At 41.4% G+C, this 19,334-nt stretch overlaps 2 protein-coding genes across 8 annotated transcripts in view; both read left to right on the forward strand.

Moving 5' to 3' along the window:
* Window positions 1–9,721, forward strand: part of Sfmbt1 (Scm like with four mbt domains 1) — a 100,486-nt gene extending 90,765 nt beyond the window's left edge. For all 7 annotated transcript variants that reach the window (XM_090321060.1, XM_090321052.1, XM_090321096.1 and 4 more), the window contains 5 exons: window positions 1,539–1,714; window positions 3,407–3,582; window positions 3,754–3,999; window positions 5,236–5,364; window positions 6,605–9,721. In XM_090321060.1, coding sequence (XP_090177186.1) covers window positions 1,539–1,714; window positions 3,407–3,582; window positions 3,754–3,999; window positions 5,236–5,364; window positions 6,605–6,745 — 868 coding nt within the window. In that variant the 3' untranslated portion in view covers window positions 6,746–9,721. The remainder of the gene's footprint in view (window positions 1–1,538; window positions 1,715–3,406; window positions 3,583–3,753; window positions 4,000–5,235; window positions 5,365–6,604) is intronic.
* A 5,945-nt stretch (window positions 9,722–15,666) lies between these two features.
* The window catches only part of Stimate (STIM activating enhancer), a 44,750-nt gene continuing 41,082 nt past the window's right edge, over window positions 15,667–19,334 (forward strand). The window contains exon 1 of the mRNA XM_090321108.1: window positions 15,667–15,995. Coding sequence (XP_090177234.1) covers window positions 15,836–15,995 — 160 coding nt within the window. The 5' untranslated portion in view covers window positions 15,667–15,835. The remainder of the gene's footprint in view (window positions 15,996–19,334) is intronic.

Below are 19,334 nucleotides of genomic sequence, written 5' to 3' on the forward strand. Positions count from 1 at the left end.
TTGAACTCAGGGCCTGGGCACTATACTTGGACACATTTTGCTCAGGGCTAGTTCTCTGTCACTTGAGCTACCCCACTTCTGGTTTTTTCTATGTATGTGGTACTGAGGAATGGAACCTGGGTCTTTGTGCATGCTAGGCAAGCACTCTACCACTAGGCCAAACTCCTGACCCCACTTTTATTTTTATAGTAGTGAAATTACATTTGAAAACTTTCAGTGATGAATTTGGGGCTCAAGGTATGCTTCCCAGGCTTGTGCAGGCCCCATGTTCAATCCTCAGCACTACAATAGAAGATTGAAAACTCTGAACAACTAACAATTTAACAAAATGTAGGGTAAAAGGGAAGAGGGCAAGTGAATGGAGAGAAAGGATGGACAAATACAGCCATTATATTAAATATATATGTGAAAATGGAATCACATAACTTGAGGGTGTGGATGGGATTGGGAAGATGGGTGGGTGACACTGACCCAGATGCATTGTACTCTATTTTATCTGACTTGCTGAGTTGAAACTCTTTTGTGCAATTACTTAAAGGACAGTAATTAAAAAAAAAAACTCACCAAGAAACAAAGTAGGGATTTTAGTTTGCTAATTTAAATAATTCCATTTTTAATTGTTATAGTTTAACCAGATTTAAGTACAAAATATAAAACTTATTGTCATAACTATGGACACAATTTGTGTGTATGTGCGTGCATGCATACACATGTATACATGCTTGCATGTATCAACATGCAGGTACTGGGACTTGAACTCAGGTTGGTCATCTAACTTGGCTTTTTCTCTCAAGGCTAGAATGTGATCTACTGGTGCCCAGCTTAGGGCACAGAATATTCTAAGAAGCAAAAAAAATATTTTTAGGGGCTAGGTGTTTGGTCTAGTGGTAGAATGCTTACCTAGCATGCATGAAGACCTGGGTTCGATTCCTTGGTACCACATACATAGAAAAGCCAGAAGTGGTGCTATGGCTCAAGTGGTAGAATGCTAGACTTGAGGAAAAAGCCCAAGGACAATGCTCAGGCCCTGAGTTCAAGCCTCAGGACTGGCAAAAAAAAAAAATTATTTTTAAGGGCTGGAGGTGTAGATCAAGTTCAAGACCCTGAGTTCAAACTACAATATATATGTATTAATGTATGTATGTATTTAAATATGTATGTATGTATATATATGTATGTATGTATGTAGGAATGATCTGGTAGTAGCATCTGTCACTCATTGAACACAGGGTTGTATGTATGAATGAATAAATAAAATACTTTCCATATGTTGTAATATTTTTGTGGGTTTGTTTGTTTTTTTGCTTGAACTCAGGGCTTCAGCACTGTCCTTAGTCTTTCCCAAGGCTAGAGCTCTACCACTTGAGCCACAGTATCACTTCCAGCTTTTTCTATGTACATGGTATGGAGGAATTGAACCCTGGTCTTCATGCATGCTACGCACTCTACCACTAGGCCATGCTCCAGGCCCTATCTTTGTGTTTTGTCTGGGTAATCACTGGCTCAATGAATTTGACGTCTATGTCTTCCAATGGCAGATATAAAGGGAAGAGTTATCGAGCTACTGTTGAGATAGTAAAAACAGCCGACAGGGTGACTGAGTTCTGCCGGCAAACCTGTATCAAACTGGAATGCTGTCCTAACCTCTTTGGTCCTCGAATGGTTCTGGATACATGTTCTGAGAACTGCTCTGTACTTACCAAGACCAAATACAGTAAGTCATATTTTTCAAATGTGTTAACTCTAGTTCATATCCTAGAGATTTCTTTTTAGACATTCATATGAAGCAGAAATATAAAACTTTCTATAAAGATGTAAAGGATCAGAATTTTGGCTTTAGGTGATAATCCCTTGAGGCTCCAAGTTGGAAATTTCATCCTATATGATCCCTACCAAACTTCCACAAAAGAAAGAGAAATTCATATAAAAAGGAACGCTAAAATTTCAAATCCTCCAAAGGCCCAAATTACATATATATATATATATATATATATATATATATATATATATATATATATACTTTGATAAACTATATTTTCTATTTAGCTCTTAATCAATTGCCCCATTTTTCATGGTGATATAGTTGAAATTAGCCTAGATGAGTGATAGCTAATAAATTTACATATTAGATAATTTTTTTTCGGTACTGAGATTTTGAGCTCAGGTCTTTGCACTTGCTTGGTAAGCACTACCACTTGAGCCATACCTATATGTCTTTACTTTTTATATTTGGATAGTCTCACATTTTACCCAGAGGCTGGTTTTGGACCACAGCCCTCCTGCCTAAGCTTTCAATTAGCTAGAATTACAGGTACATACTACCATGCCTGGATTGCTGGTTGAGATGGGGTCTTGCTTTTTGTGCAGGCTTGCCTCAGACCATGATTATCCCGATCTCTACCTCCTCAGTAACTGGGATTATAGACATATGCCATTAACTATGTCCAGTCTGTTTTTGCAGAAAATTTTGTCAAAGTGGAGCACAGATGGCTCTTGCCTGTAATCTTGGCTCGGAACCTAAGAGACTCATCCCCAAGTAACCAGCCACAAGCAGCAAGTGAAAGTGTGGCTCAAATGGTAGAGTGCAAAAAGCCAAATGAGATTGCAAGGCCCTGAGTTCAAGCTCTGGTACTGGGACACACATAAAAAGAAAATCATGAAGCTGGGTTTCACTGGCTCATGCCTGTACTCCTAGCTACTCAGGAGGTTGAGATCTAAGTATTACAGTTTGACTAGGCAGTCAGAAAAGTCCATGAAAATCTTATCTCCAATAATCTACTCAGAAGCTGGAAGTGGCACTGTGGCTCAAGTGGTAGAGTGCTAGCCTTAAAAGCAAAGAAGCTAAGGGACAGTACCAGGCTCTGAGTTCAAGTCCCAGGACTGGAAAGGAAGGAAGGAAAGGAGGGAGGGAGGGAGGGGGTTTAATGTTTGTTACTGACTGTAATATATAATCCAATGCTCCCTTTCCCTTTGCCTATTCCTTTTCTCTTGCCTTTTCTTCCCACCCTCCCTTCCTCTTTTCCTCTTCTCTCTCTTTCCCTCCTTTCTGTTCTTTCTTCCTTCATTCCTTCCTTCCTTGCTTACCACCCTCCCTTCCTAGTGTACCATTAAGGCAAATCTAATCTATGATGGAAGATAGACTAGTGGATGCTCTGAAAGAGGAAGGGCTGGGAAGGGAGTGAATTGATGGAGATATTCTCTAATCTTGATGGAGGGAGGGAGCCACTCAGGTTTGTGCATTTGTTAGTACTAATTAAATTGTATACTTCTCTGCTTGTTTCACTGTATGAAATCAAAACCTCAATCAAGTACAGTATACTTATTTTCTGCTAGGCTAATAGAATCATGCAGGTTTAAGATATATAGTAATGAAACAACTTTTTTTTTCTTTGTTATCCACATTTAGCACACTATTATGGAAGGAAGAAAAATAAAAGAATTGGAAGGCCACCTGGTGGGCATAGTAACTTAGCTTGTGCCCTGAAAAAAGCCAATAAGAGGAGAAAGAGGCGGAAAAATGTTTTTGCTCATAAGAAGAAACGTTCTGCATCTGTTGATAATACCCCAGTGGGTTCACCCCAGGTATGAGATCCACATGCACCTTTTATGTGTAGAAGACATGCAATCACTACTGTACAGTGTGAACACATAATACTTGGAGATGTTTCTGATACAGATCTCTAGCTGATTTAAAAAGACGATGGCCTAGCAGCTGGTCTGAATTTCAATAACCCTTTTCTCCTTTTCCTGTAGGGAAGTGGGGGTGAAGATGAGGATGATGCAGATGAGGGGGATGAAGATTCTTTAAGTGAGGGAAGTACATCTGAGCAGCAGGATGAACTACAGGAAGAGTCAGAAATGTCAGAAAAAAAGTCATGCTCCTCTTCTCCCACCCAAAGTGAGATGTCCACTTCACTGCCCCCGGACAAACAAATGAGAAAAAGAGAGATTCCTACTTTTTCATTTTCTGATGATGAAAATAGACCTCCTTCACCAAAGGTACTATTTAAAAACAGTTTATCTATACCCTTCCTTTGTAATTTTTCTCTAGAATCCAATTGCTAATGATGCTGGCATTCTACTTTTTTGAGGACAAGCGTAGTAAAAACTTGTAGTGACTGTTAAAATGATTCCCAAAGTAGTGATTTACATGTCTTTCAAGGATTATTTGAAAGACAGCTATTTATGATGGGGGCAGTCTGTCAGAAAAATTGCTGGTTTTAGGTTTTAATGAAAAGTTCAGCCAGGCACCAGTGTCTCACACCTGTAATCCTAGCTACTCAGGAAGCCAACCCAGGCAGGAAAGTTTGTGAGACTATGATCTCCAATTAACATGCAAAAAGCTTTAAGTGCAGCTGTGGCTTATGGCTCAAGTAAGTAGAGCTCCAGTTTTGATCATAAAATATCAGGGGCAGCACCCAAGCCCTGAGTTCAAGCCCTAGAACAAATAAATTTAATTGCTTGTTTATTTACAGCCTCTCAGTTTAGGGAGAACTGCATTTTAAATATTTTCCATAATATATATATATATATATTTTAGAAATGAATTATCCCTATGATTCTGGTTAAGCCCTTGTTTAGTGTATTTAATACACACATGTATATGTATGCATATTATATGGTATGCATACTAAGTTTTACTTCCATTATTATTTTTGATTACTTTTGACAATGTTCCATGAGCAGGAACAGGTTCAGAGACCCAGCTGAAATAGATCAAGAATAAATGAGACACTCACAAACTATTTTTCTCTGTTAATTTTTCCAAATCATTTATGCCATAACTTTGAGATAAATTCTTACTGTACTTTATAAAAGACAGTAAAAAAAGATAAAATTTTTCTGAATACTTAATCATGTGGGCCTTTGCCATCTTTGCTGGAAGATATTTTGTGAGGCTCTTTAAAATCCTGTCTGTGAAGCCAGGCTCAGGGGCTCATGCCTGTAATCTTAGCTACTCAGGAGGCAGAGATCTGAGGGTTGTGGTTCAAAGCCAGCCGTGAGACTCCTATTTCCAATTAATCATTAGAAAATGGGAAGTGCAGCTGTGTCTCAAGGGGTAGGGCGATAGCCTTGAGCTGAAGAGCTCAGGAATAGCCCAGAGTTGAAGCCCCATGACCTCCCCCCCAAAAATCCTGCCTGTGGGATTATGAATTTATATGTAGAAACTGTTATTTTTTTAAGAATAAAATAGCTCTTACACTATTTGGTTTGATTTTATTATTGGAAATAAAGGAAATAAGGATTGAAGTTGCTGAAAAGCTTCACCTGGACAGTAACCCCTTGAAGTGGAGTGTGGCAGATGTTGTGCGGTTCATCAGATCTACTGACTGTGCTCCATTAGCAAGAATATTCCTAGACCAGGTAATTGCCAAGACTCCTGATCTGTCATAACGAACTATAAAGAACAATGCATATACATGTTTCAGAAGAACATTGTACAAAAGGAAAACAGTGTTTTCATTTCTTTTTCAGGAGAAGAAAGATAACGAAAAGCGATTTATTTGACTTGCTTGTTATTCTTTATAATTTTTTTTTTGGTACTAAGGTTTAAACTTAGTCTTGTGCACAGGTGCACACACTTATACACATGCATGTGTATGTGCATATACACACACATACAACACCTCTCCAGCCTGACTTGCTCCATAGCTGAAGCGAAGTACTATAGCAGTTCTGTTTACCCTAAGAATATGGCCCCATTTTCCCAAATATCTAAATGAAATGGAAGCAAGTATGCTTTGCTTAACTTTATCTTTTTGAAAATAGTGAGTTGCTTGTATAAAAAATTAGTATCTGAGGGCTGGGAGTTTGACCTAGTGGTAGAGTGCTTGCCTAGCATGCACGAAGACTCAGGTTCAATTCCTCATTACCACATACATAGGAAAAAAAAGCCAAAAGTGGTGCTGTGGCTCAAATGATAGAGCTCTTTACCATGCTGTGGCTCATTACCCCTTGAGCCACAGCACCACTTTTGGTTTTCTGGTGGTTAATTGGAGATTAGTGCCTAGAGTGGCTTAGACTGACTTTTTTTTTTTTTTTTTTTTGCCAGTCCTGGGCTTGAGCTCAGGGCCTGAGCACTGTCCTTGGACTTTCTCAAGGCTAGAGCTCTACCACTTGAGCCTCAGCACCACTTCTGGCTTTTTTCTAGGCATGTGGTACCGAGGAATCGAACCCGGGTCTTTGTGCATGCTAGGCAAGCACTTTAACCTCTAGGCCAAACTCCCGGCCCCTAGACTGACTCTTGTCTCCAGTTAACCACCAAAAAAGCAGAAGTGGTGTTGTGGCTCAAGGGGTAGGGTGGTATCCTTGAGCTGAAGAGCTCAGGGACAGTGCCCAGGCCCAGAGTTTTTCAGTGGTGATCAATTTTACAGCAAGATTTGCTGAAACACAAATAATTAGTAGACTGTTGTAGACTAGAAATGTAGCACGATGAGAGAGCACTTGCCTATCATGTGTGAAGGCTTAGGTTTGATTCTTAGCACAAAAACAAACACAAACATAGGCCAGTTGTGCTAGAGTCAAGGTAAATGAGACTGACTGAAGTGAATGATGGAGCTGTCATTCGTGTATATATCATAATTTGCCTTTTCTTTCTTAACAGGAAATCGATGGGCAGGCATTGTTGCTCCTCACTCTTCCTACTGTTCAAGAATGCATGGACTTAAAACTGGGTCCTGCTATCAAGCTTTGCCATCACATAGAGAGGATCAAGTTTGCATTTTATGAACAGTTTGCCAACTGAGAGGGACAAGCAAAACAAGTTAAATCTTTGAAGCACAAATGCAGCCAATCCTTCATCCTGCTCTAGAAGTGAAGCTGAAATAGTTCTGAGGCTTTGGGCTCTGCAGCTGTCAGCTTGCTCTCTTTGCACTTTCAGGGAAGGAAGAACCACACTGAGAAAGCAAAAACAGCACAAAAGTGACTCTCCTGCCAGTGAAAATATGGACAATGCATGTTCAGCAGGTTGCAGCTTTAAAAAAAAAAAAAAAAAAAAAAAACCAAGGTTGTGAGAAAACTGCTAACAAGAATAAGCATTTCCAGTGGCGTGGCCTGAAAACAAAAGATGATGTTGGCACTGGATGGCACCATTTTGGTTGTTTTCATTCTGTTCCTCCCAACTATAGATTGAACTTTGTTCTCTACTTTCTCTTTCTTGAAAAAAGAGGACATAGCTTTAAGTCAGCACTGATTTGGGACTGTGCCTAAGGCACTTCAGTGCTTTACCATCATTGTGTTTTTAAGCTTTTTTAAATTAAAACAGTTAATTTTGGGGGATAATTATGTGGCTCTAGGGTTTTGAATGTACAGTCATGCTTTGATCCATTTTCACATCTGCTCTTTTGGGGTTCTTTTTTTTTTTACTACCTCTGTTGATAATTGAGCTTACATCCATGAATGAGGACTTTTTATATGATATGATTTTTAAGCTTTGAGAACACTAAAAGTATGACAAAAGTCGGGGTAATGGGGAACTGTTTGGTTTCTTAAAAACACATGGACACTTAGGCCAGTCCTAAAACAGGCTTCACCCAAGAACTCTATAGTCATTATTCTCCACCTTGACTCAGCTCTGGTTTTCTGTGTTCAATAGCCTCACAAAGATTTTTGGTTTTCACTTTAATTACCCTCTCTCTATTAGTTCTTAGAGGGGCTTAAAAGTGGCTTTCATTTTGTGTTTCTTTTTCTCTAGAGTTATTTGTCTACCTCTGTTTCCTTTCTAGAGTTCTTACTTTGAGTGGAAATCAGTAGTTATTCCTTGGACTTAACTGTAAAGCCCATTTCCCATTTTAAAGTGTCTCTGAGTAGATAATATAGAAGCACAGCAGAGAAAATAGGTCTTTGTGGTTGGCACAGAGCATGGATTATTGTGTAGCAGCATCCTTAGTGTCCAGATGAGAACAGAGAGTTGGTTTAAGGAGTCTGAAAACCTGCCTAGCCATGTTTATACTTCAGTCAGACCTTTAAAGCAAACGTAATCTACGATCTAAGGAGACCTGCTTAACCCAGTATGTTGGTGGTTTTGTTTCTGGTTTTTTGGGTTTTTTTCTTTTTAACTCAGCTCAAGTAGACAGAAACTTCAGATGAATTTTCATTTGATTGCATTTCTAGCTATTACAAGCTAATAGCACTTGTTTATATTGTTCTAGTCTTGGAGAAGAAGAAAAGACATATATACAAACTGCCTCCTTTGAATGGTTTGCTTCATTGTTTATTTATTTATTTATTTATTTTTGATTATCCTAGTTACCTGCAAATTTATAAATCATTCTTACTCAAGAGTTGAAAATGTTTTAAGACTGCAAATTTCATAAATTCTGAACAACTATACAAAATATAAGGTACTATTACTACAAATTTAATCTGTGATTGTTTTTCCTTTTCTCTTAACTCCGTTCACTTTTTTCCTGTATTATTATTTTAAATATAACTTTGTTGTTACTATTAAGACATACTGAAGAGTTACCGTTTCATGAGTCAGATAATGAGTACAATTGTTTTTGGACATTGTTACCCTTTCCTTCACTCCCTAGTTCACCCTTGTCCACAATCTGCATAATTCATTTTCCACAGTGTCTACTCCCAAGTACTATGCCTGCATTTGTTCACTCTGTTTATTTTTATAGTCATTGGGAATAACCCACAGTCCAGATCCTTTCCTCAGTGGGGAATTTGTGAGCCAGCCTTCTCAAGCCCTTCAACCAGATCATAAAGCATTAACTCTGCTCCGCCAGGTGTTAGTCAATGTATTTAAACTTACTCAGAGATGTGAGTTTTGAAATTGTTATTAACTTTATATCTGTAGAAAAGAAGCATATACATGATTCTAGGGAATAATTAGTATTAAGCTGGTAGACCTTGGGGTGATAGTGATCTTGTTTAATGGAATTTCTTATGAACTCAGTCATAAAATCACCAAGGCAAAAGAGGAAGAACCATGGAATACAAAATTTCTGGAATTCATGTTTAGAGCCTTACATAAAGATAATTTCCCATGTATAGCAATATGTTATTTTGTATATCTTCTTGTCTACTCCAAAGACCACAGATTTTTAGAAAACTAACATTTCACAGTTAAGGGGATGCAGCCTCAGAACATGGAACACATGACTGTGAGTAGCCTCTGATCTGAGAAGACTTGAGACCCAAAAGACTTGTTTAACTCTACCATGATTGTTCAAGCTTAGTTTTCTACAAGAGAAAGGCCAAATGTAAATGGGCAAGAAGATTTCCTGAAGATTCTCTGACGATTTCCTTGTGGGACTGGGAATGTGGCTTGGTGGTAGAGTGCTTGCCTACCATGCATGGAACCATGAGTTGAATTCCTCAGGACCACAAAAACAGACAAAATTGGAAATGGTGCTGTGGTTCACATGGTAGAATGCTAGCTTTGAGTCCCAGAACTGGTGAAAAAGAAAATAGAAAACCATTTCCTTGCACTCTCATAATGGATATAGTTTATCAGACATTTAAGAATTATATTCTTGACCACTTAACCACTTGAACTTAGGGCCTGGGTTTTGTCCCTTAGTTTTATTTTTTTCCCTCAGGGCTGGTGTTCTACCACTTGAACCACATCTCTACCTAAAGCTTTTTACAGAGTCTCATATACTTTTTCTGCCCAGGCTGGCTTTAAACCTCAATTCAGCATTTAGTCTCCTAAGTAGCTAGGATTACAGCTGTGAGCCATCAGCAACTGGCCTCATTTTATTATTATTATTATTGCTATTTTGTCGTTGTCATGTGAAGTGATTACAGTTCCATAAGTCAAGTTATGTGTACAATACTTCCTGACCACTGTCACTCCCTCAATTGTTCTCCGTCACTCACCCCTCCTGTCTCTACCTTCAAGTTCCTTTTTATTTTTTTTAAATATAAAATATGAATTCTACTTACCTCCTAAAGCTGCTGGAGTTAGACTGTGTGTCACTGGTGCCCCAATTATCATGATGCTGAAGCATCTAAGCTTACCATGTTGGGGTAAAATGGTTGTATGTTAGATATATGTGTATGAATTTTTGTTTTGTTTGCACTACAATATTAATTTAGGGCTTCTCACTTGCCAGACTATTCTGATATTTGAGCCATTCCAACAACCCTCTTTATGTTGGTTATTTTTTTCTTTTTCTTTTCTTTTATTGTCGGGGTAATGTATAGAGGGGTTTGTCAAGTAGTAGGTAAATTACTTCTCGTACATTGATATCTCTTCTCACGTTTTTGTCCCGTTTCCCTCTCCCAACCCTCATGTTGGTTATTTTTTGTGAGTAGGATCTCACTTGATAACTAGACTCCAGTGCTCATATTTGTCTTTCTTTGTATCGCTGGAATGGCAGGCATATGCCTTGAGAGATTGGTTGAGGTGAGTCTTATGAACTTTTGGGGCCCAAGCCAGCCTTGAACCTAGATTTCAAGTAGATATGATGATAGGCTTGAGCTTTCATGCCTTCTTTTGTTTCAGAAAGAGACCACCCTCTTAAATATATGAGAAGTATAATATAAATTTACTGCATTTATCTAGGTTTCACCTATATTTTCCCTGCAGCCTGCCCAAGCACAGATTTTTCACAATCTATTTTCATCTTGGATTGACAAAGAGAAAGGTTAATGGACTATGATACTACTGGACCTGAAAAGTTGGGTGCCCAACATTAGACTTTAACAGCTATGTCAGTGTACTGGGAAAACCTTTTGTTGCCCAGGCAATTTGTTCTAACATTTTGAGTATTTGTGCGTGTGTGTGTAGGGGGGGGGGGGGGGGAACCCTCTAGTCACTACCTTAGTACTTTCCTTTATAAACCAGCTTCATCCTTCTCATGTGAAGTAGTTAACACAGGAAATGTATTAATGGGGGCTTTTGCCTGACTAGTAATAATGCAGGTGATTTCAAGCATCTAGAATATAGATTTATGAGGTCAAGGAAGGGTATTTACCAACTTCTGGGAATGACTATCTTCTTGACAAATATTTATTGAATTATGATAATGGAAAACATAGAAAAACAGTTCACCCAAAAAGAAACAAATCACTTTCTAATACTTCTCCCTTGCCTTCATTCACTTTAAATGTTTTACTAGCGATTTTTAATGACTTTGTATAGAATATGTATATTTGGATATTTTGATTTATCTGTAATTACCAATTGACTTAGCAGTGTAGTTTAAGAATTCTAAATCCAAAGCCCAGTCCAAATCTAGTCCAAATCTAGCTTGGAACTAGATTTTCCCTCACTGCTTGTCTCAAACACATAGCCTTGTTTTTAGATGAGAGGAGAAATTATAGGCATTAAGACTTATTTTCTTGCTAGGTGCTGGTGGCTCACACCTGTAATCATAGCTACTCAGGAGGCTGAGATATGAGGATTGCAGTTCAAAGCCAGCCCAGGGAAGGAAAGCCCATGAGACTCTCACCTCCAGTTAACTACAAAAAAAAGCTGAAAGTGTAGCTGTGGCTCAAATGGTAGAGTGCTAGGATTGAGCAAAGGTGCTCAGGGACCGCACCCAGAATCTGAGTTCAAACCCCAAACTTTGGTACAAAAAGAAATAAAGAGCTGGGAGTTTGACCTAGAGACAGAGTGCTCGCCTAGCATGCACAAAGGCCTGGATTTGATTCCTTGGTACCACCTACACAGAAAAAAAGCCGTAAGTAGTGCAGTGGCTTAAGTGGTAGAGTTCTAGCCTTGGGAAAGCCCAAGGACAATGCCCAGGCCCTGAGTTCAAGCCTTAGGATTGCCCCCCCCCCCCAAAAAGAAAGGATTTTCTTGGTTGCATTTGCAAAATCAGATTTTCACAAGAAGCAGCAATAGAGTTCTGGTGGATGGAGATGTACTCTGAAACTGTTACGCTTTCTTTGACTGGTCTGTCCTAGTATGATGATCTATTATGAAGGACTGTTGGGAAAAAGAATAAGCAAGTTACACATTTACTAGACAAGTGTTCAATAACCTCAGTAAAGCACAGATTAGAACTATGGAAGGCATGACCTCTGGTCATAGCTGACTTGTGAGATTGTGTCACCACTGCTGGTGGGATGGGGGTACCCATTCTCAGGATATGTGTGACAGCAAGCCTAATTAGGGGTTCTATGTAGTTTCTTTAGTCTAATAGCTGATACCTAGCATGGAAGAATTGAAGTAGTCATAGAGTGTTGAATGGATGTGGGTATTCTTTGGAGGTAAATCGAGTCACCAAGCAGGATGACTGAGGGGGATTACAAAGTTTATGCAACATTAAAGTTGAGTAGGCTCTTCATGCTCTTTGCACGAATCTCTAGAGAAGGTAGTTTGAATGTTTCTCTTGAGATTTGAAGTACTGGTTTCTTTTTCTCTCCCTTCATATTTTGCTTGAGACTTTTTACAAATAAATACTAATCCCATTGCAGCTGATGCACTTTGCTTAATGTATTTTGTCCTTTTTTAAGCTGTTTGAAACAAAATGCGATGCTTGTTGCATTGAACTCTTCCTACTTGCTGTTTTTTATCTCTTAATTTAAAAAAATGATGCAGTGAGGATAAAGTATATTTAAGGAGAAATATGCACAAGAACGCCTACTAATGATCCTATCAAGTTCAATGTATAACTTCAAAAGGTATAAAACAAGACTGAGGAAACTTTCTGATCAATATTTGCATGTTTTTCTTTCCTTTTCGTAGATAAGTTTGTATCAAACTTGTGTATGACAGGTTTTAATTTGTTGTGAGAAAATCAAAACAAGTATTAAGGTGTGTTTGATTTCGTTTGCTGATTTGACAGAAAGGAAGGCATTTTGGACAGAGTACATTTTTCAAAATTCCATTGGAGCTTCAGGAGAATCCTCTCTGAATAGATGAGAAAGTTCCTACTTGAATGAAATCCCAGAATTCTTCCCCTCTTCTTGAATGTCTCTTCCTTTCCCTCTGAACTTAGATACTTATAAATTTTTAGCTCAAGAGACATAAGAGCAGAATCTGTAACGGTAACCTTGCTCCTTGCATTGAGGTTTCTGCCCTGAACTCTGAAAACTGCTTGCCGTCTGCAGGCCTTCTGGACTCATCTGTACTTGGATGTACAGAAAAGTACTTTGTCCAAAGCTTCTATTATTTATCCCTTTGTACAATTTTTTCCTCTATTTGTCTGTGTCTTCAGGCAACTAAGTCATTTCCAGTCACAGTACACTGTAATTTAAGACACATCCTAATTTTGTTCTCTTTGAGCATCAACTGCTAATTATTGAGAATTCTTGTACAGTCCCAATTAGATTTGAGGGCAGAAATGGTACTTTGGATTTCCCCTAACCATTTACTTTCTCAACCTGATTTTCTGTGTTGCCCATGATCAATATTTGTGGAAGGTTAAAATTATATAAATTAAAATCCAGTTTAATTTAAAAACCACTTCATTGCATGGTCTATGTGCCAGTCACTGGTGTTAGACTCGAGTGCTTTAAAAACAACACAGTTCCTGCCTTCAGTAGTGTCATTCATCAGTAGGATAAAGATGTATTATAGTTGGGTAGTTTAGCAGTCCAAGAATTTCTAGCACATACAAGAAAGGGGAACAGCAGGAAAAAGAGAACAACACCCATGCAGCTAAAATGCTGCACATAGGTGCACAGGTTGGGAAATTGATTTTTTTTTCTAGTCCTGGGGCTTAAACTCAGCCTGAGCACTGTCCTTGGGCTTTCTCAAGGATAGCTCTCTACCATTTGAGCCACAGCACCACTTCTGGCTTTTTCTATGTATATAGTACTGAGGAATAGAACCTGGGTCTTCATGCATGCTAGGTAAGCACTCTTACTATAGGCCAAACTCCTGGCCCCATTTTTTTTTTAATACCCACATTGGGGCTTGAGCCCAGAGGGCCTCTGTGCTATCCCTTGGCTCTTTTTGCTCAAGGCTGGCACTTAATCCACAGTTCCACTACCTGCTTTTTGGTGTTAAATTGGAGATAAGAGTCTTACAGACTTTCTTGCCCAGGCTAGCTTCTAATCCTGATATTCAGATCTCAACCTCATGCATAACTAGGATTATAGGCATGAGCCACTAATGCCCAGCAGAGAACTGTATTTTTGTTCTTTGGATAATCATGTTAACATTCTAGTTAACCAAGACACATTTATAACATATAACCCTCATATAATTAGAATCTCTTGGGGGCTATTAAAAAAGGGAAAAAAAATCCCCACATGGTATTTGATGTTAGAGCAAATGTAGTTCTGTCAACTGGACTTGTACCACAGTGTACTCTGAATTCATGCAGCAGGAAGATGAGTGACTGAAGCACCAAGAGGTTTCCCCCCCCCCCAAAAAAAAGCAGAAGGTCCTAGGGACCCTGGGAAAGCCAAATGCCAAGGAGTCAAAAGGCAAGTAGGAGTCTGTGTAAGTGTGTGTGTGTGTGTGTGTGTGTGTGTGCAAAAGAGAGAGAGAGGGAGAGAGAGAGAGAGAGAGAGAGAGAGAGAGAGAGAGAGAGAGAGAGAGAGAGAGAGAGAGAGGGAGAACATGGGATGGAGAATGGAGATTGGCAAATACAAGTCATCCAGCTTAAAAAACAAATCACATTATGTATTGAAGGCAGGGATATGGATATGTGCCCATTGACTTTTCTGTCTAAACTCAGTATATTTCTCCTTAAAAGCGATTGGAGTGACCATTTAAATTACGTTCTGGGGAGCCAAAACATTGGGAGTGTGGTATGCTGCATGGTACTAGGGGAAGCTGAGGCTTGAGCCTGCACTAGTTAGCAAGACCCTGGCAAATTTGGGAGGGGGTGATTTTTTTTTTCTATGTATGTGGTACGGAGGACTCGAACCTGGTCTTCATGCATGCTAGGCGAGCACTCTACCACTAGGCCAAACTCCCCGCCCATGGGGGTGATTTTTTTTAATTGTATTTTATTGTCGGGATAATGTATAGAGGGTTACAGTTACATTCGTCAGGTAACGGGTGCATTACTTCTTGAGCTTTGATACTCCATGTGTGTTTGCACCCTTTCCCTCCCCCTGTCAAATTTTTAATTTTTTTTTGTCACTCCTGGGGCATGAACTCAGGGTCTGAGCACTTCCCTTGGGCTTCCTCAAGGCTAGAGCTCTACCACTTGAGCCTCAGCACCACTTCTGACTTTTTTCTATATATGTGGTACCGAAGAATCGAACCCAGGTATTTGTGCATGCTAGGCAAGCACTCTACCACTAGGCCAAACTCCCGGCCCTTTAAATTTTTTTTAAAAGTTTATGGGGAAAAGAAATCAAACTGGAGCCTTGATTAATGAATTTAATTCTTTGGTTTTGGTTAGGAAACTAGAAGAACGGCCCATGTCTGGCTTGGAAGAAGATGCCTGTGTGTGTCTGATTCTTTTCCTCAACCACTTTGCTTCATCACAGTTGCAGGTTATTGGACTCCTGAAGTAGTGACTCGATCTGAGGGCGGTATCCACGCCTATTTTAAATTCTCCAGGGAATAAGGGATTTATCTTGGAAGGTAACAAAGGCAGTTGCTGCTGCTGCCTTCCACACTTGGAGCTCGGACTCTGTGGCTCACCTGGTCTACCTGCAGGTCCCGACCCAGGGCCCGCCCCCTCGCCAGGACCGGAGCTCCGCCCCCCGGAGAGCCCAGGCGCGGAGGCCCGCCCCCACGCCAGGCCGAACCAATCAGGAGCTGCGGTCTCGGACGTCGGGTTACGCGCGGCACCGGGTGGGCCGCCGGCTGAGGTACCGGCTCCGGGCTCGGGCTCCAGACTCGAGTTCCCGGCGCGGGCTTACGGCTCGGGCTCCGGGCTCGGGCTCCCGTCCCCGGGCTCGGCGGCGCGGCAGCGGCAGCTGTGAGAAGAGGCGGGGCGTCGCCGCGCCCTCCCGCCAGGCCGCGATGCAGGGCCCGGCCGGGAACTCGAGCCGCGGACTGCCGGGCGGGCCGCCCTCCACGGTCGCGCCCGGAGCGGGCCGCTGCGAGAGCGGCGCGCTCATGCACAGTTTCGGCATCTTCCTGCAGGGGCTGCTCGGCGTCGTGGCCTTCAGCACGTTGATGCGTGAGTCCCGGACCCCAGCCCTTCCCCAGGCCCCGCTCCCCGGGGCCCCGCTCCCCTGGCCCAGCCCCACCGCGTCCCGCCCCGCCCGGAAGAGTTCCGACCGGGACGGGCGCCCCCGGCCAGGGGTGCCTCCTCCCCCGCCAGCCCAGGCTGGGCATTCCTGGATAAAGAGAGCCCAGGGCCCCGACCCTGCAGAGTCCCTCGCCCTACCGCCCTAGTCAAGAGTGACCCTGCCCCTCGCCACCTTCCCTGTCCCTCTTCTGAGATACTCGCCTGAAATTCTCCCCTTCCCACTTCGCCATTCCACATTAAGGTTACCCCACTTTGTAGTATAAAGTGACCCTCAAAAGGAGCACATTTCTCCTTCGGAGTTTAGACCCAACAGCGCTAGAACCCTCGTCTGAAGCGGGTGCACTTCACCCCAAGGATTTGCCATTTCAGTAGCATTTGAATCCTGTTAGCTTTTATATAAAACCCTATTCGTGTCAAGAGTGTGTATTTCTTTTCCCAAGACCTCTTCCACCTCAGTGGTCCTTCCCAAGGCAAGGCCTGAGCAGACTGTTTTCTCCCCGACATCTCCTTCCTCAGCAGACCCACCTGTTCATCTCTTCTGTCTCAAGCTTCCCCTCCTGGTTCCCTTTCCTTATTCACTTTTCATTCTTCACACTCCCCATGGGAAAGTAAGGAGAAACTTTGTGTGGCACGTAGACCCAGAAGTGCTCCTGTGATTATGTTTTGGGGAAGGTCAGGTTGTAACTATCAGTAAAGAGGTATTCCAAAAAATGATTTGTTCTCAATATTTCCCCACTGTGTTCTGTATACAGAGCAGGGAGTTCTGGCAGATGGTCTTTGAGAGGGCTCCTGCAGCTATGTGCAGATATCTTGTGGGGCCCTGTGCGTAGAGTGGCTCCCTTGCTCCTCTGTGTTTTCTTTGGGTGAATCCTCTCTGGCTTCTGGTGCCCCTTGGGAGATTTGATCATGGGACACTGCCTACTTCTGGTTGCCTGGCCTTGATAAATCCCACAAGTGTCCAAATGTCCACATATACTACTTTTTGCAGTCTTTTTTAGTCCCAACTTGTTTTGTTTTCTCACTTGTTCTCATAATAATACTTGGTGATAACTGTGCCAAAATTTGTCAGCTTGAGTGTATGGACCTAACATACATATTTTCAAGACACTGAATTTGGCCTCCATCCCCTCCCACTTTTCCAGCTACTTTTCTTTTTTCTCAACAAAATGTAGGCTTCATTTTTATTTTGTTTCTTAACCTGAGAGCCTGGCTCTGGGTATTTTCCTGAGTATTATTGGTGTGATGGCCTGCAAATCCCCTAGAGATTGGCACTTAGTGTTCCTCAGGGTAAATGTGAGTGTAACAGGACAGAGTTGCTTCCAGCTGGGAAGTGTGCTGAATTGAATGTGTTCAGAATAGTCATGTTGGCCCTGTAAGCCATCAGGGACACTCTCACCTCTTTACTCCAGTATAAGAACATGTACAAAGCCCACTGCCGCTGATACTTTTCTGTGTGCAAAGAAAGACTGGATGGGGAAGTAGCTTGCTCACTGAAAGGCTGAATGGAGAAGGGGTTGTGACAGTAGCTGCTAGGTGATCGGGAGAAGCTCTTCGAAAGCCAGAGCAGGGAATGTCCTAGACACAGAAAAGAGATGAGAGCAAAAGCTTCATCCCTGGGCCGGGAGCATGGTCTGGTGGTAGAATGCTTGCCTAGCATGCATGAAGCCCTGGGTTTGATTCCTCAGTACCACATACACAGAAGAAGCAGGAAGTGGTGCTGTGGCTCAAATGGTAGAATGCTAGCCTTGAGAAAGCCCAAAGACAGTAGGACAGTACCCAGGCCCTGAGTTCAAGCCCCAGAACTTGCAAAAAAAAACCAAAAAACAACAACAACAAAAAAACCCCGCTTCATCCTGTACCTAGAAGTAGCAAGGGCAAGGTGATGGAACTGCATGAGATCTCAGTAGATGGGACCAAAGATGTGCCTTTCTTAGGGATCAGATTCTTTTATCTTGTTTACAAAACCATGGGTCTTTCCTTCTTGAACGGAGAAGAGGAGGAAATCTCTAAAGGAGTTCCAGAATTCACTTTGCTAGGAAAGAGGAAAGGGAACAAGAGGGTCAGCTTCTGCCTGCTGTTGATCTTTGTCTTTCACAGTGTCACTACTTGTCAGTGGTGACACAACTGCAGGAGGCAAAGCCTGGCTCCCAAGCTATAGTGTAATACTTGGCAGCTTGAAGACTTGATTTGACCAAGTGAGGCTCTTTTCTCCACCATTCCCATTGCAATCTTCTGGTCTATTTTAAATACCAGACTGTTCTGAGTATTTGGAACTAACAATCCCTGTCCTCTTTGAGGTCACAGTCTTTCCCCCTTCCCATTACTTTTGTCCCCTGAAGCAGTAGACACAGTGTCTCTCTTGTGTGCTTCCCCAAATCTGATGACTAGGACTGTTCGGTTTTCCTTCTGGACCAGCTCTCTAGCACAGTAGACCCATTTCTCTGCCAAACAAACTGTGAGGTCATTTTTTTTCTGTCATTTCACATCCCTGATTTCAGTGACTACTCAGACCACCAATTTTTGTTCTACTCTCACACAGAAAACCACTCTGTATGCTACTTACCAGTTGCTGTGGTTTTTTTTTTTTTTGTGTTGTTTTTTTATTTATTATTTATTTATTTATTTATTTGTTTGTTTATTTATTTTGCCAGTCCTGGGCTTGAGCTCAGGGCCTGAGCACTGTCCTTGGACTTTCTCAAGGCTAGAGCTCTACCACTTGAGCCTCAGCACCAACTTCCGGCTTTTTTCTATGTATGTGGTACCGAGGAATCGAACCCGGGTCTTCGTGCATGCTAGGCAAGCACTTTAACCACTAGGCCAAACTCCCGGCCCTGTGTTGTTTTTTTAATGTGGGGGAAGGGATTGTTGTAGAGGATGTTTTCTTACTTGTTTTATTTCCCTAGGAAGGATTTGGATTCTCACAAGATTCTCTCACCATGTTGCTCTGATAGAATTCTTGCCTTATGGGGAACAAATTGCATTCCATACAGTTGAGACTATAGATTCTGGTCCTGTAGGTAGTCTGTTCTTCGTGCTATATGAACATTCAGACTGTCCCATACTACCACATATACCAGGGTCAGCATGTTACTGAAACTGGTAAGACTCGAAGGTGGAAAATTCCAGAATGGTCCTTGGGTACTGAATTTGTGATATACCTGAAAAGAATTGTGGGACACAGAGAGTGAGAAAGTTTATTAGAAAAGGAAAGGAAATACAACAAAATAGTATACAACCCATGCATAATTATGGGCATGTCTGATAATA

The sequence above is a fragment of the Megascapheus bottae genome, chromosome 2, assembly GCF_031878675.1.
Source record: "Megascapheus bottae isolate mThoBot1 chromosome 2, mThoBot2.hap1, whole genome shotgun sequence".
Classification (NCBI taxonomy): domain Eukaryota; kingdom Metazoa; phylum Chordata; class Mammalia; order Rodentia; family Geomyidae; genus Megascapheus; species Megascapheus bottae.